At 59.6% G+C, this 15492-nt stretch overlaps 1 protein-coding gene across 5 annotated transcripts in view; it reads left to right on the top strand.

Annotated features, from left to right (window-relative positions):
• INPP5A (inositol polyphosphate-5-phosphatase A) overlaps positions 1-15492 on the top strand; it is a 177274-nt gene that overhangs the window by 132519 nt on the left and 29263 nt on the right. For 3 of the 5 annotated variants that reach the window (XM_061182935.1, XM_061182786.1, XM_061182863.1), the window contains one exon: positions 8417-8501. In XM_061182935.1, the coding sequence (XP_061038918.1) occupies positions 8417-8501 (85 nt within the window). Of the gene's footprint in view, positions 1-8416; positions 8502-10865; positions 11005-11499; positions 11913-15492 lie in introns of those variants that run through there. The other 2 variants (XM_061182966.1, XM_061182961.1) reach the window with 2 other exon arrangements.

Genomic DNA, 15492 nt, shown 5'->3' with positions numbered 1-15492 from the left:
GCGTTTCCATCCGAGTGAGGGTGTCAGGCCCGGGAAAGGTGGCACGTCAGCCTAGGTCCTGTCCCCACGAGCTGGTGGGGGGACCTTGGGTTAAAACCGAGAGGCACCCGGTGCTGTGTTTGCAGTTTTTCTGTGAATCCAAGATTATTCCAAAATAAAAAGCCTATTTAAAAAAAAAAAAAATCCTGAGAGTCAAGCTCTCGTCTGAAGTGTGTGAACTTTCAGAAGTGTCTACGCTACTAGCAGGGCCCGCCATGCGTGTCCCCTGCAGAGCACCGCGCCCATGACGCCCTTGCTGTGGCGGGCTTAGTGGGAAGGATTCCCCTCGGAGGCGCTGGAAAATAGGATTTCCAGTGTTAATAAAGGGCGGCCAGTGGGTTCGTCTGGGTTTTTATGATAAATTATAACTGATGTTTTTGTGCAATAATTTTTTGCTTTAAATCTTTTGTTCTGGGACTTCCCTGGCAGTCCAGTGGTTAAGACTCTGTGCATTCAATGCAGGGGCTGTGGGTTTGACCCCTGGTCGGGGAACTAAGATCCCACATGCCGCGAGTCGGGGCCAAAAAAAAAAAAAATTAAAAAAAAAACCTCTCGCTCTGCAAGGTTAAAAGACAAATCTCTAATTAGCAAAGGGCGTCAGGCTCGGAGACTTTGCCGTGGGCTGTGTTGGGGCCTCTGCGCGGGGCCTGGGGTCCTGTCCGCCTAGAGGGGTGGCTCAGACCCTCCCTGGGGCTCTTGGGGGGGGGCTGTGCGGGCCGCGTGCACCTTTGTACCCACCGTGGGGACAGGTGGTCCCTCTCCAGGCGCACAGTCACGCTCTCGGGGAGCGTTTGGGGCATTAACTCGGCAGCAGAGACTACAGCTCACACAGCCCTTCCTGGACTCTCCCAAGCTTTCGGCAGTGAAGTGAGATTTTTTTTTCCACAAGTGACAGGGCTCTTGTGTCTCCCTATGCAATGCGGCCGGGCCAGGTCCTCAGGAACATTTTTACATCACAACTGTGAAATCTCGGCATAAAGCGCCCCTTTGTCCCCCAGTATCTCTTCACAAATACAGTCCATTGTCACAGCGCTGAAGTTAATTTGATCAACATTGGGACATTTAACTTTTATGTCCGGTCAAAAGAGTTGTTTCATGCTCATTTTGGGCTTTCAAAGAAAATGATTGCCAGAAAAATAATGCTGCCCGGAACAATTCGGAGCAATTAGTTTCCCGGGCGCGGCGGTGTGATGCGGCGCCACGCAGCTCGCCTTTGTCATTCTGCGGGCGGTCATCCGTCAGCTGTCAGCTGCTCAAAGACCCTCGTCTCAGGGTTTCTCTTAGGGCCGTTCCCAGAACTCGCCTCGCTGGTCAGCCAGCAGAAGAAAAGCCGCTGGTCTCCAGGCAAAGCCAGGCTCTGTGCTAAGGATGCGGGTCATCGGGACGCCCCACGTGGCCGGTGGCCCCGAGAGCGGGCTCTGGTGCCTGTGGCTCCCACCTCCCCACTCAGGCGTCCCTCAGCCTGGAGGCCCAGGTGGCCACTGTCCCGTGTCTGTTTGGAGCCCAGCTTGGACGCAGGAGTCCCGGGCCCGCCAGGCAGCGTCCTCGCCGCCCCAGCTCCTCCTCAGCCCCAGCGCTGGGCTCCCGCCTGCTCCTGGCGTCAGGCATCCAGCGAGGTGTGGAAGGCTACGATGAAAGTCACGCGTCCTCCACTCGGCAGTGTCAGGTTTACGTTTTTCCGTGCTTGTCCTTCTGTTCAGAAGTGAAACAAGGGTGCCGTCAGTGCCCCCGTGTTCTCCGTCCTGAATCCTCGTCGTACCCGCCCCCCCAACCCCGCGCCGTCTTGATCCAGTGCCTGTCTTTCCTGGACCCCGTGCACATCCCTGGACCGCTTGTGTGCGTTAACACGTGTGCAGTATTGTATATGTTTTTACTGCATGTTTGCATCCTCTGTTGTTTTGGGGGATGCAGGCTTCCGTGAGCCCCTTACATGGTATCCTGGAGCGTCACGTGAACGGCAGCACGGGCACCTCCCTCTATGGCTCGTATCCTGGCTTCGTCACCCCCACACTCCAGCTCCATGTCCCTCGTGGCAGCTCCATCCGTGCTCGTCCACCATCTTGCTGGCCTTCCTTTGGGGTGTTCTCAGGGCTTCGCTAGCATTCAGGACGTCTCGTCCTTCTCTGCTGGACTGTGGCCCTGCCAGCTGCGTGCTCACCCGGGCTGGGGACCGCGGGATGGTCTGCATCTCCCGAAAGCCGCTGACATTCAGCATTGTTTCCGACGTTCTTTGGTATCAAAAGTCTTAAAGCCTCCCTCGGCTTTCTGAGCTTCCAGCTCTTGCTTTCTCTTCTGGGTACGTGGGAGAACTGAGTGGCCCCAGGAGGCTAGGGGTCTTCTCTGCTTCTCTGGCTTGTGGTGGCATCTGAGCAGAAAAGGCGTATTTAATATTATGATGCTATTTAAAGAACGAATGAGAGAACTGCTGACGGGAAGCTCAGCCTGACGCCTGCAGGAGGTCTCCACCCACAGCCCTGCCCTGGAGACCGTTGTCATCAAAGGGAGCATGGACATCCAGAAGGTGACAAACAGCGATTTGATTGAGAAGTGCCGGCGATGGTGGGGCCTGAACCCCTCCTGTGACCTGACCCCCCGACAGAGGCAGCCTCGTGGGCTGGAGGACATCTCGGTGCACAGACAGGAAACTCAGGCCCAGGCTGGAGCCAGAGCAACCATGCAGATTACTGGAGAGCCCGCGGCCACGATGCACTTCGCTGCCCTCAGCTCTGGAGGCCGCAGGTCTGGGGTCAGGGGCCAGCGTGGTCCGGCTCTAGAGAGGCCCCTTCCTGCTGGACGCCGCTGGCTGCCTTCTTGCTGTGTTCTCAGGTGGCAGAAGAAGCCCTGGTGCCTCTTCTTATGAGGACACCTGTCCCATCGGATCAGGGCCCACCCTCACGGCCCCATTTGACCTTGATCATCTCCTTAGAGCTCCGTCTCCAGTACTGTCTCAAGGGGCTGGGCTTCAACGTAAGACTTCAGGGACAGTCCAGCGCCCGCGGGGCCTCATGGCCTCATTCCAAGAGCCGAGCTCCGGCCACCAGCCAGCTGAGACCAGAGGGGCATTTCAGAGCGGGGCGCGGTCCCTGGAAGCTTACGGGGAGGGGGGGGTTTGTAACCGGCCACAGCGGCTGCCCCGGTGCGCCGCATGTTCTGCTGCTTGAGGGTGCGGCCTCACCGTGCTCCACCCCACGCAAGTGGCTGAGGGCTCGTGTGTCACCCGTGCTGGCCCAGCCCCAGGGTGCCTGCTGCTGCAGGAGGTGTGGGTGACCTCACAGGTCACGGGGGCGCCAGGCCTGGGAGACGCCGGGCTGGAGGAGCGCGTGGTGCCGGCTGGCGGGGCGCACGCATCGCTGGGACTTGGCTCAGGTTCTGTCCCCCAGATGTGCCCTTCCTGCCTTCACACGGGATCCTCCTCCTCTGTCTCTGCCTCGGGTGCGTCTGGGACAACCCACCTCCCCACAGGCTCCCTCGTGCCTGCAGCTGTCACAATAGGGACTGTCCCCCAGGGCTGCCAGCCCCACCGGCCCAAGCCCGAGGCCAGCACGCGGGGCAGAGTGAAGCGTGCAGTCCTGAGAATAGCTTCCAGGAAGGTCGGTCTGTAGAAGGCAGCTTAGATGCACGTGTGATAAACCCTTCAATCCCATGCTTTAAGACTAAGGGAAACTCCGAAGACCCTGAAGTCGGCGGCCAGTAGTAGGAACCTCCTGCCATCCATGCTTCGCTATTTCAACTTGTTTGACCTAAGCACACGGCCTCTTCCAGATCTGAGACGAAACCTGAGGTCGGTTTCCACCACGTTCAGTAGCTAAAAATAACAAAGGAAGAACCCTGGAGTGCAGCCTGGTGAGCAGGCCCGACGGCCCCTTGTCTGCCCCGCCGCCGGGCGTCCTGTCCAAGGCCGGAGCCGCCCCCGGTAGAAACGTGTGACCTCAGGTATTCGATCTGTGGCCCCTTCAGGGCTGTCGCCTCTGCCATCGGGCTCTTCAAGCCGCGAGGCGTCCTCGGCCCCTTCCTTCCTCACGGGCAGCCTGAGCGGGTGGGGACACTTCGGCACAGCAAGGTTCCTTGCGTCATGAAATCGCCCGTCAAAACAGAAAGAGGCTCCGTTTTCAGGGCCTAAAGCATTGATTTTTATGGCCCTTCTTGTAATTCTCTTTCTGAATTAGGCACATGGTATCGATGTGGACCTACTTTTTAATCATAATAGCTACTGACAAGGTAATTAATTTTAAAACAACGCTTTTTTCCTGCTGGCCCAAATGGCACTATGTTGAAATTAAAAGTGAGGGCTGCGGGCCGCGGTCTGGCACTCGGGCGACTGCTTCCCTGTGACAGCCCTTCCATCTCGCCTCGGACGGCGATGTTATTAATGGGCTCAGGCCATTACATCAAAAGGAGCAGGGCATGGAAAGATGATAAAGTTTAGGATTTTAATGATAGAATTACAAGATCCGAGACAAGCTGATGAAATCACGTCACCAGTCACCGTGGGCCACCCCCTCCGTCACCAGAAAGAGGCCGCGGGGGCCGGGTTCCAGGAAGGCCGCCAGATGCAGCGTTCTCTCCCTCCGAACCCCCAGAGCTCTTTAAAGTTGATTTAGTCCCATATTAAATCTGAAATTTGTTGTCTGTTAAAAAGGAAATTACCTCTAAATGGATTCTGCCATTTAATTAGCCAAATAGTCTTTTGCTTCCCCGGTGCAGTGTTGGCTGTCTGCACTGCTTCCTGGTGCCTCGTTTCCCGCCCGTCCATCAGCGGCGAGGACGGTCAGCCGGGCTCGTGCTTCACCCAGATCGTCCGATGCCCGCCCACCTCCACATGCCTCCCGGGAAACCGCCCGCGTGGGGACTGGGGCCCAGGCCCGGGCCGGACCTCCTGCACGTCCCTCGGCTCCTGGGCCCCTGGCCGCCTCCCCCGCGGATCCCTCATGGCCCCCTGGAGCAGGAGAGCTAGCGTGGCCGTGACCTCCAGCGCCTTCAGGCACCTTCCAAGGCTTCGACCCCAGGAAACGTGGAGCTCCAGTCTTTCCTGCCGCAGGGCTGGAGCCCGGCTTTCCAAGCCAAGATTTAAGACAAATGTTCTGGCTCGAGAAATAGTTCAGGATAGAGGGGCGCTGTGAGCGCTCTGGCCTCACGTCTGAGCCGTGTCCCCGTCGCCTTGCTCAGGTGTTGCGTGTGACCCGACACCACGTTAAGTGTAAGAAGCCGAGAGAGAGCAGCCGGTTCACCTGTGAATGCAGAGGTTTCTCCACTGGCCACACCGACTTTTCTCGAGGACGTTGTGCTCTGGGCTTCTTAATAAACAGAAGCTGATACACCATCAGGATAAAATGTGTAGGTTTAAAGTGGACATTTAAAATGTTTCTGCCCAGGAAGGGTGACAGCTCGCCCTCCTTCCTTCAGCAAATCAAGTCGAAGCTTCGCTTTGGTTTAGCTTTTCTTAAAGAATAAATAAAAAGAACGAAAGAAAAGAGAAGTCCCCTTGAGTGGCCTGAGGTCCGAGAGGCGGCGGTGAGGAGGGGCCGTGTGACCGCTGAGCCCAGACCTCGCGGGGTCCCAGGCGCGGTGCCAGCTTGCTCCCCAGCCCCCTGCCCCGGGGACACCCTGACGGGCACCCCCCAGGCCCCTGTTTGGAGGCAGCCTTGCTGGGCCACGGGCGCGGGGGGAGGGGGCTGAGGCCGGGAGGTGCCCCCGAGGGCCTCCGGGAGGGCTGGGGTGCACGGGCCTCGGGGAGCTGCAGGGACTGGCGGTCCTCGCGCTGGGGCTGCGCGGCTGCTGGGCGCAGAGCGGGTGACGTGGGGTCGCGGAGTCGTGAGGCTGGAGGGTGAGTGCACGGGGGGCAGCCCCCCTGCCCACCCCCAGGCACAGGCCCCGGGGCCGTAGGCGTCTCTGGCCTCCGCACACAGCCAGCAGTCACTCAGCAGGGGTGCAGTGAATAGTTCACTTTGGGGCTTTTTTAAAGAACAGTGTGGCGGAACCCCAATGGTTGTGTCTCTCTCATCCGCTCACTGGTCCTGGGAGGCGGGGCCGGGAGGGACGTTGCTGCTTCTCCTTTCCTGGTGGGGCTTGTGCACCGGGTCCCCCTCCCAGAAGATGGGCGACCACGGAGTCCGTGCCCCGATGTCCTGATGGCGGGACACCCTGTCGGCCTTTCCAGGAACCTGTGCAGGTTCTCTGAGATATTTTCTTGTTCTAAAGTTGTTTAAGGGCAGAAAAAGATTAACGTTCTTCAAGATGGCTCGGATAGCCTTCTGCTGACAAACAGTCGGTGGGGGCGGGTTCCTCCCCTCACCCGCAGGTGCCAGGCGGGTGCCAGGCGGGTGGGACGGGGTGGGGTACACAGCCGGTCCTGGATGCACGGCAACCCCGGGGCCGACCCGCCGGCCTCCCTGTGTTTTCATCCCTGAGCGATGTTTCCTCCACAGAAAGATTTAACTTTAACACAAGAAGTGACATTGCTGGTTATCTGCACTGTTAATGACAATCTGTTAAAATATGTCCTTTGTCTTCAACTTCGCGTGTGTGAGAATCAATCCAACTAAACAGGAAAACAAGACTTTTTGTGGAATTTAGCTACATGATACAGCAATTAACGTGCAAGAAAATATGAAAACAGCTGAGACAATTTCCAGAAGAATTTCAACAAGCAGGGCTTCCCTATAACAAGTCCTGTGATTTAAAAGCATACAGGAATAGATAAAAGAAATGCAGAAAAGGAGAGTCTCAAAAAGACCCATGTAATCTAGGGACTCCGGTTCTGTACAAACTCAAGGGGAAGAGGATTGAATGTTTAATAAAGGGTTTGGATCAGTCGACTGTTGGGAAAATCGATAAACTAAGATCCCTTCTTCACACGTAATTCCAGATGGATTAAAGGCTGCCCTACAGACTCTGCCAGGAAGACGAGAGAAGGACTTGTCGGGAATCAGCCTTGGGGGGAGAAGGGCCAGCAGCTGGGGGGACGTGGGCATGTTTCCTGCGTGAAAATTAAGGCTCGTGCGTGACAAGTACTGTGAGCAGAGACAGCATCACCGTCACACTTTACAGGGAAACTCTTGGAGCTGGAAAAGCAGGAGGCGAGGAACCAGACAGGAAAGCAGGCCAGGCGCGAGCCAGGAGCGACCAGCTCGCCGTCCCTGGGGGTGCGGACGGGAGTGTCCCTCCAGCCCAGCGGCCACCGTTGTGAAACAGCGGTGATGTCGTCTCTGTCAGTCACCTTTCCTTTCTCAGGCTGATGGATCACGTTGGGAAGGCCGCTCTCCGGGGTTGGGGGCACGCCTGCTCGCTCCGCACTGGGGGCCGGACAGGGCAGGGCCGGCGGCACCCGGGTTTCTCGGTGCCGGCCAGTAATTTCTGAGTTGATCTGGGTGAGGGGTGCTCCCTGGCTTTGCCCGCCTTTGCCCGCCTTTAATATTTATTTTCTCAGAGTCCATCGCAGCACGTGGGCCTTGAGGACGGCGCCCCACCCTGTGCCCGTGGGCCCTGCTGCTCCGTCTCAGCGGGGGTGTCAGTGCAGCCACCAACGGGCAGCGGAACTGGGGACCTGGGTCACCGAACCTCCCTTCCCTTCTGCCCAGACCACACGTCTGCGCCGCAGGTTGTCTTGTTAGCCATGGTTCGCATTCTGCTTTGAGTTGGAAGTGACCCGCGCTTGCTTCCTTTGCCCTTGAGGCCAGTGCAGCCGGGACCCTGCTGCCACCAAGGGCGGGGAGGGGGTGGGGAGTGAGTGAGTGGAGGATCGGGGTTGGGTGGTGTCCTGGCCTCTTACCGGGGAAGAGAGGTCTGTACGGGGCCGGGGTGGGGGGGGGCGCTGACATATCACTGTCACGTTTGCCGTGTGTGCGTTTCTCAGCTGAAAAATCTCTATGAAATAAATTGTGGTTGATTTAAAATATGTGGAAAAAGTTTTTTGAGCAAGGCAATACCTAGCTTAAAAAAAAAGACATCGTCGCTCTTACTTTGTAGCTTCCAAACATCCACATGGGGATAAGCTACAACACTGAGAATGAGGTCAGGTGTCCACCACCTATGGGAGGAACCGTCCACGGGCCAGACGGAGGCGTCCTGGGCTCATGTGGGTCGCCCGCTCCTGGCGGCTCTCCCGTGTCTGGCGTGTGGCGTGGCCATTTTCCTTCCCTGGCGCAGGCTGTCGTTTCCCGCCAAACGTGGTTTTCATGGCCCCAGCCCAGCGGATGGGACCACACTGGCGCACACCTCAGTGCTGGCAAGCTGGGGGCCATCTGGGGAACGCGTGTTGATCACGGTCACTGGGGTGCAAGTCTCCTTCAGCAGGAGGCGGTAGGAAGTACGTGGTGGGGAGCCTGGGGAGAGGCCGGGCGTGGTGCCTCAGTAACCCCCTCTCCTTCTCTCCTCCCAGAATCATTGACCAGCGATTCGAGAAAGCGTTCTACTTTGTCTTTGGCGATTTCAACTTCCGGCTGGATTCCAAGTCCGTGGTGGAGGTAGGCCACGCCGGGAGCCTCACACGTGTTCGGTCGCGTTGGGAAAACAGCGGAAGCCCGTGGTCCTCGACGGGCGCGTTCCCACCGTCCTGCTCACTGGTTCTATTTAAGGCAGAAACTCCTAATGGAGAACGTTTTACTGTCAAACGGGGGCTGTTATGGGAACCCCTCAGAACAAGTAGCTGGGTAGCGGTGGGTCGCCAGCTGTCAGCACACGTGCTGAGCTGTTGACCGTCGGGAGAGGAAAGAGGAGGAGGCTGCCCGTGAGAAAGCAGCCCCTGGTCAGCCGTACGCGCCAGTTCCCCCCGGCTGTGGGACTCTCCTGGGCGCCCTCAGGCCCCTGGGTGACACTCCTGCTGAGTAGCAGGCGCAGGTGGAAACAGGATGGGCACCAGCCGCGAGGCGCCCGGGTCGGAAGGCCAGGTCGTCAGCCCCACCAGGTCCCGCCACGTGGCCTGGAGCGTGGTCTCCTCTGCGTGGGGCCGGCTTCTCCCAGACGGTCCGCGGCCCTGAGCCCCGCTGCCGCGCCTGCCCCGCTCTCCTGGGGCTGCAGTGCTGATGTCAGTGCCCCAGGCCGCAGCAAAGGGGGGCCTGCCAGCCGCCCAAGGTGAGCGGGTCCACCCAGGCCTGGGTGCAGAAGGGAAACCACAGCGTGCAGGGTCCAGCCCAGGCCTGTTCAGAGCGGGGCACACACAAGTGTGCGTGTGCAGTGATGATGCAAACAGCAGGGGGAGACCCCGGTGGTCCCCTCTTGTCATCTTCCTTTGGCGTCTCGGGTACAAGTAATCCTCCCTTCTCAGCAGAAGATTCTCTCTTAAAACTGAGCAGTGAGAGGCGCCTGAGTATGGGGAGGGGGCTTTTGACCACTCGGAGTGTTTTCAAATAGACAAATGAATGCCACTGAGGACCATAAAATCCTGCATTTGGTTCTGCTGACTTTTTTCCCCCTCATTTTGAGTTTGGCTCAATCAGCAACCTGGATCCAAGGTCCCATGGGTTCCGCGCCTTCGACCCACGGGTGCGACGCCGCCTGTTGAAATCCGCCGGTGCACGTGTGATGCTGTGAGGGGTGCGGGGAGCCCGGCCCGGTGCCCGCAGGCCAGGCGCCCTCACCAACAGCGCCTCCTCTGGGAATTTTAGCCGCGCTGGTTTTCCCGGGGTGAGCCCCCGAGCACAGGTCGCTTCTGGCTGGTACTTGGGCCCAGTGAGCCTGCTGTGCCGGAACGGCCTCTCTGCCCGTCCGAGGGCCCCGCATGAAGGGCCCTGGACACACCGGAGCTGATGGACGGGAGCCGCCAGCCGCAGGCGCATTGGGAACAGGTCCGGGAGGTTTCCAAAGTGGCCTTTCCTTTGCCAGCAGAACAAATGCCACAAAAAGGGCAGCGGCTCTGGACACGGGCGGAATTGTCATGGGACGTGTGGCGCGTGCAGGGCTCCGGTTTCCGTGGGGGGCGCCGAGCTGGGCGCATGGCCGGCGGCGGGGAGGCTCCTGCAGAGTCGTGATTTCCTTTTCTTACTGAGTGGGAAGCGGGAGGACACGGCCCTGGGCGTGAGCGGGCGTGAGGGGGGGTGAGCGGAGCTGGGCCGACTACGCACGGTCGTGACACGTGTGGCTGCCGCTGATCACGTGACCCCCTCTCCTTCCCCAGACTTCTCTGCCCGGCGCCCTTTTTCCTGACCCTTCACCTTCAGATCTTGGCTTGACCTCAGGGACCCGTCCCGTCCCCTAGAGGAAGGACTCCTGCCACACGGTGACCGCACAGGTGGCCGCTGCTGGCCGGGGTCATGATGGACCCTGGACTCGGCCGGGGAGGCACTGCCCACGGCTGGGCTGCTCCATCCTTCTGTGTTTCCTCCCAGAGTTGGCAGCCCGGCCCCGGTATCATCAGGATGTCGGGGCTGCTGGTACAGGACCCGCGGCCGCACGTCCTTGACCGTGAGTGAGAGGGGGCAGAGCCCGAGCAGGGGCGCAGGCGCTCACTTCCTGGTCAGGAACAGCCCGAGGTCGTCCCCCCAGCAGCAGAGCTTTGAGGACCAGACCGCGGAGGAGGGAGAGGGCTCGCCCCCGAGTGCTGAGGGGCAGCCTGGGCTGTGGGTCCACAGTGAGACCCCCGAGAGTGGGCACATTGTTCTGAAGGCCACCCGGGGGCCCCAAGCGTCTCCAAGGACCAACAGCCTGAAAGTTCCAGGCCAAAAGCCTCGGTATTTGGTGGGCTGCCCAGGTTTTAATAAGTTCCTCTTCCTTCAAGAAAGTACAGGGGATCTTCGTTCTTGAGTGCTTTTCCAACTAATTAACTGACTTAGATAAGGAACTACGTGAAATGCTGTTTTTGTAGGCAGTTCTCACAACAGCTGATTTTTCAGGGAAGCGGAACTGTGTGCACAAGCTTCCCCTCCTGGGCCCCCGCGGACCCCGCCTCGGCCTCCCCGGCCCTCGGCTTCCCTCGGCCTGGCCGCCCCTGGACCTGCCCCCGGCCTTGGTGTCCCGCTGTTCGGGCAGCTGGTGAGCACACCTGGGAAGGTGTGGGGCGCGGGGTGTCTGCGCCTTCCCTGTGTGGGCGGCTGTGTGTGAGGTCAGGTGCAGAGCAGCAGTTCCGCTGCTGGTAAGAGTCACAGACGTTACGCATGTGTGTGGCCCCTTCCCCCAGGAGGTCATTTCCTAAACAATCATCCGTCCGCTCTAGGCTAGGCATTTCCATGTGCCTTAATCGCAAGCCCCTTGGACTGTGCTGGGGACCCCATGTCAGTGGTCCTGAGAGGCCAGAGGGACCCACGACAGGGACGGGTCCTGGGCACGCGAGGGCTGACCCAGGCAGGCTGCCCACCACAGGGGGGCAGGAAGCAGGGGCCCTCCGCCCCGCGCGTGCTCGGGAGAGCGGGTTCCGGTGAGGGGGCGTGGCCAGGGCGGTCTCGGGCCCGAGGGGGTTCTGGTGGCGTTAGTTGGGGTCCCACTGCACCCCAACCGGACGTGGTCGTTTTGAGCAGCCGCTCTTCCCAGCGGGCCTGGTTGTAGGTGTCGGGCTTGGCGGAGCGGGGCAGCTCCAGGAGACCCTCGTCTTCCGGGCACACGGAGTCTCCCTCGCGGAATCGGCGGCTTCACCCAGGGCTCCATTCAGCCTCCTCGCGGCCTCTTCTGGGAGCCGCCCGGAGTGTGGCAGCGCATCTAAGTGGACCTGAATGCCACCAGGACACCCCCGCACCCCCGAGCTCTGGGCTTGCCCACGACAGCTCGCTGGACACTGCCCCTGCCCCACTGCTGCCAGGGAGTGTTTGCCCTGGCTGTGCACTGCACACATGAGAAACCCAACGCTCCGTTGTCCAGGGCTGTGAATTTGGCACTTTCAAAGGAGGGAGGAATCAATAGTGTTTAATTGAATTATTTGCTCGATGAATAAACAGATGTATCTAAGATTCGTGCATTAATTTTTGGAGGGTTTTCTTGTGCACGTGGTTCTTCAAACCATATGGTCCATCTATCCTGTGGATAAATGGCTGTTCAGTTGATGAAAACTTACATCTCTGCGCACAGTTTATTATGTAAGTAAAGCAGACCAATGGGAAATGATTTTTATTCCCAACACGTGGAGTACGGTTTTTGATATAGCGAGTTTTTAGGACCGTTTGGTCAAATGAAGACTTTAGCCCTAGGAATTAGAGACCGTCTCCTCCTCACGCCCCATCAACACAGTCATCAGCTGTTCACGAAACGTCCAGACTGTGCAGGAAGCTGCCAGGCAGTCCCGAGGCTGAGCGCCCTGGCGGAGAAGCAGGAATCCAACTGGGGAATCGTAGGCGGATAGCGTGGCACGTGACACCTGGACCCCACCCTTGCGCCCGCGTGTCCCCTCCAGGTTGCCACGTCACCTTTGGCCCCAGACGTGTCCAGCTGATCAAGAAAATTATAATGAACTTGGTATGTTCTGAAGTTCCCACGGAAGACACAGCTTGTGCCTGGTGGCACCTTCCTGTGCTGTGTTTCGTGGCCCCGCCTGTGCCGGTGTTCCGGGACAGACCGGGCGGCTGGGACACCGGTCTCGAGGCAGAAGTCTGAGGTCGGGGGGGCTCCCTCCTGCCTCCTCGGCTCCGGGGGCCCAGGCGTCCCTGGGCTGTGGCCGCGTCACCGCAGCCTCTGCCCCGTCCTCGCGTGGCTCCTCCCTGCCTCACTTTCCTTGTGAGGACAGTCGCTGGACTTGGGCCACCCTGAATCCAGGGTGAGCTCGGCCGAGAACGTTGACCAATCACATCTGCCAAGGCCCTAGTTGACAAAACAGTCATGGGCTGAGGTCTGGGTGGACGTGAACTTGGGGACGCTCTGCAGCCCCCTTCCTGCCAGAGCCCCGTTTCCTCTCCCACCGCTGGAGAGATCGATGCTAACTCAGAAAACATACTTGTGGGCAAAGCTAGATCTAAAAGTTTAACTGAAAAAGACCAAGTTTCTTTTGTTGAGGATTAATTTCAGTAGCCTTCCTTAAGCTGCCTGTTAAGGTCTTGAGCTTTAAAACAACATGGAAGCACCTCTTGGAACATCACAGTCTGCCGGCTGGCATGGCTTTTTGAAAGGGTTTCTAACTATAGAAACGACTTAGAGAAACTTTGTGGACACCAGAGAAAAGATCTCCAAATTTTCCCGAAAGGCCGTCAGACCGAGTGGATGGCTTCTTGAGGCCTACCAGCCGTCCCGGCTCCCAGCATGTGCAGAGCAGCGTGAGGACAAGGCCGCCCGGGTGTTCGTGGCTCCGGGGCACCTCTTCAGGGGCTTTGCCTTTTACAGGAGAGCCTTGTACGGAGGCGAAGGCGGCCACTTCTTGGGACTTGCACAGCCGGGGGTCAGCGGGGCACATTTGGGGATGGGCCGCCTGGTGGGCAAGGCCTGGCTGGTGCCACAGGGTCCTGCAGGTTCTCAGGCAGTGCTCGGGGGCATCACTGAGGGTGTCAGGCGGGCACTGGGGCACCGGGAAGAGGGGGAGGGGGCTGGGATGCAGGCAGCTCATCCTCCGCCCCACCCCCGCCAAGGACTGCGCCCAGGAGGTGCAGCCACCTGCCCTTTCCTTCCAGACAACACGGCCCAGGAAAGAGCACCGGTCAGAGCGAGGCGCACCAAGGCTTGAGACGGGGCCCAGGCCTGGAACTGTCCCATCCCCGGGTGAGCGGCTGCCCTCAGCGGTGACCCTCTAGAGACACCGGCGTTTCGTGCCTACGGACCGGGTCCTGGGGTGGGAGAGGCCATGCCGGCCCCGACCCGTGTTCCTGGGGAGGCCGGTGTCCTCAGCTGGTGGGTCACCCCACAAACGGTTTCCAGATTGCCCAAGGTCAGCGTAGCACCCAAGGTGACCACGAGCACGCCAGACAGCACTGCAGTCGTGCGGGTCAGAAGGTCCAAGGAGACGCAGGGATGGGGACGCGGGACCTCCGTCTGCCGGTGTCATCTTGTCTGGAGGTGGCAGGTGACCCCCTTGAAGAGGAAAGTTGAGGTCATCCTTTGTGCTGGCCCAACGAGAAGCCGGCTTGGCTGGGCTTTGGTGTTGGTTGCTGGTCCCCCACTAGAGCGGCAGGTACGCCCTCCCCAGCCCTGGGCCCCTGGGATGCCCAGGGACGCCATGCCTCTGGTGCTCACCCCACCAAGCTCCTGGAAGCTTCCAGAGGGGAGTCAGGTCCTTCCGGAAACACGAGCGTCCTGACCAGCAGGGAGAAAGAGGCTGCGAATGTTCACCCTGGGCTGCAGCGGGCAGGGGCTCCTGGAAGGACAAGTCGGCCAGGGGCTCCAGGGCAAGTTGGAGACCCGCCGGTCCTTTGCAACAAGGGGTCGCGGGCATCTTGCTGGCACCAGCATCGGAAAGAAGTGCTTTGTGCAAAGTGAACGGCCGCCCCTCCCACCCCTGGAATTAGAGCTTCTCGTTTCAGATGCAAATTAATACAAACATGCTTGCAGAGCAGAACTGAAAAGATGATCCTGCGATCAAACTTGGCACCTCTTAAGCCGTAATTAAAACATATAAATTAAACACGATGATCATGTGCCGTCTAATGGGCTGTGCGTCCTGAACTAATTAACGATGCAGCCTCCCGCTCAGCCCCGCCGGCGGGATTGCTCAGAGAGTATGTTTCATGCCTTGCGCGGTGGCAACTGGCAGCTGGGCGCTCAGCTGGCCAGTGACAAAGAGTGACAGCAGTGCCAGGCGCTCCCATCTCCGCATGGCCCAGCCGCGCCCACCTGCCGTCCGTCACCGCTGGCAGCCGTGGTGATGGATGCGTTTTTGGAGGCTGGCGGCTGTTTTTAAAAACCGGTTGCCGGTTGCTGACAGGTACAGGTTCAGGTGCCAGCGGGGCCTGTGAGGACCCTGGCTTCTCGGAGGTAGCAGCCGTCCCTACGCTCACGTTCGCGGGGCGGGGGTGGGGGGCGGGGGGTGGGTGCCCAGGCGGTGCCCCAACAACCGGGGTCCCAGCACTAACCGCGCCCGCCTTGGAAGAGGACCAGGAGGCACTGCAGAGCCCGCCCCGCATCACAGCGCCGGCCAGGGAGACTACGCAGGTCTGAGCCCCTGCCCCAGACCACGGGCATTTCTGCCACCCAGCCTCCTGCCCTCTGGCTGCACATGCGACCTGGCGAGGGTGGGTTCCCACTCAGCCAGGAGGGGGCATCGCACCTGGTCATTACCTGTGCCGGCCCTTCGGAAGGCCCCGTGAACTGTCCCCAGCCTGTTTCTGCATTTTCTCACTTCTCTGATTAAATTTATTCCTTGGAACTCAGGGAAGGCCTAGGAGGCTAAAGTTTTTCTGCAAACAGAGGCAGGCAGGGGACAGGGGCAGGGGGTCTGTCCCGGGAAGGCCCCGGCGCGTCCTGCTCGGTTACAGAAGGAGGTGACGAGGGGTCCTGCTCTCCCCCTGCCCCTTGTGCCCCACTGCCCGGCACGACACGGGCCTAGAAAGAGCCCGCGCTGCTTCCTTCTAGAAAAATCAGTCGAGCTCCCCTGGTTTGCCCAGCTGGCCGCAG

The sequence above is a fragment of the Eubalaena glacialis genome, chromosome 1 (assembly GCF_028564815.1).
Source record: "Eubalaena glacialis isolate mEubGla1 chromosome 1, mEubGla1.1.hap2.+ XY, whole genome shotgun sequence".
NCBI lineage: Eukaryota > Metazoa > Chordata > Mammalia > Artiodactyla > Balaenidae > Eubalaena > Eubalaena glacialis.
Note: the sequence above shows the minus strand (reverse complement) of the source record. Positions and strands in the feature narration are given on the sequence as shown.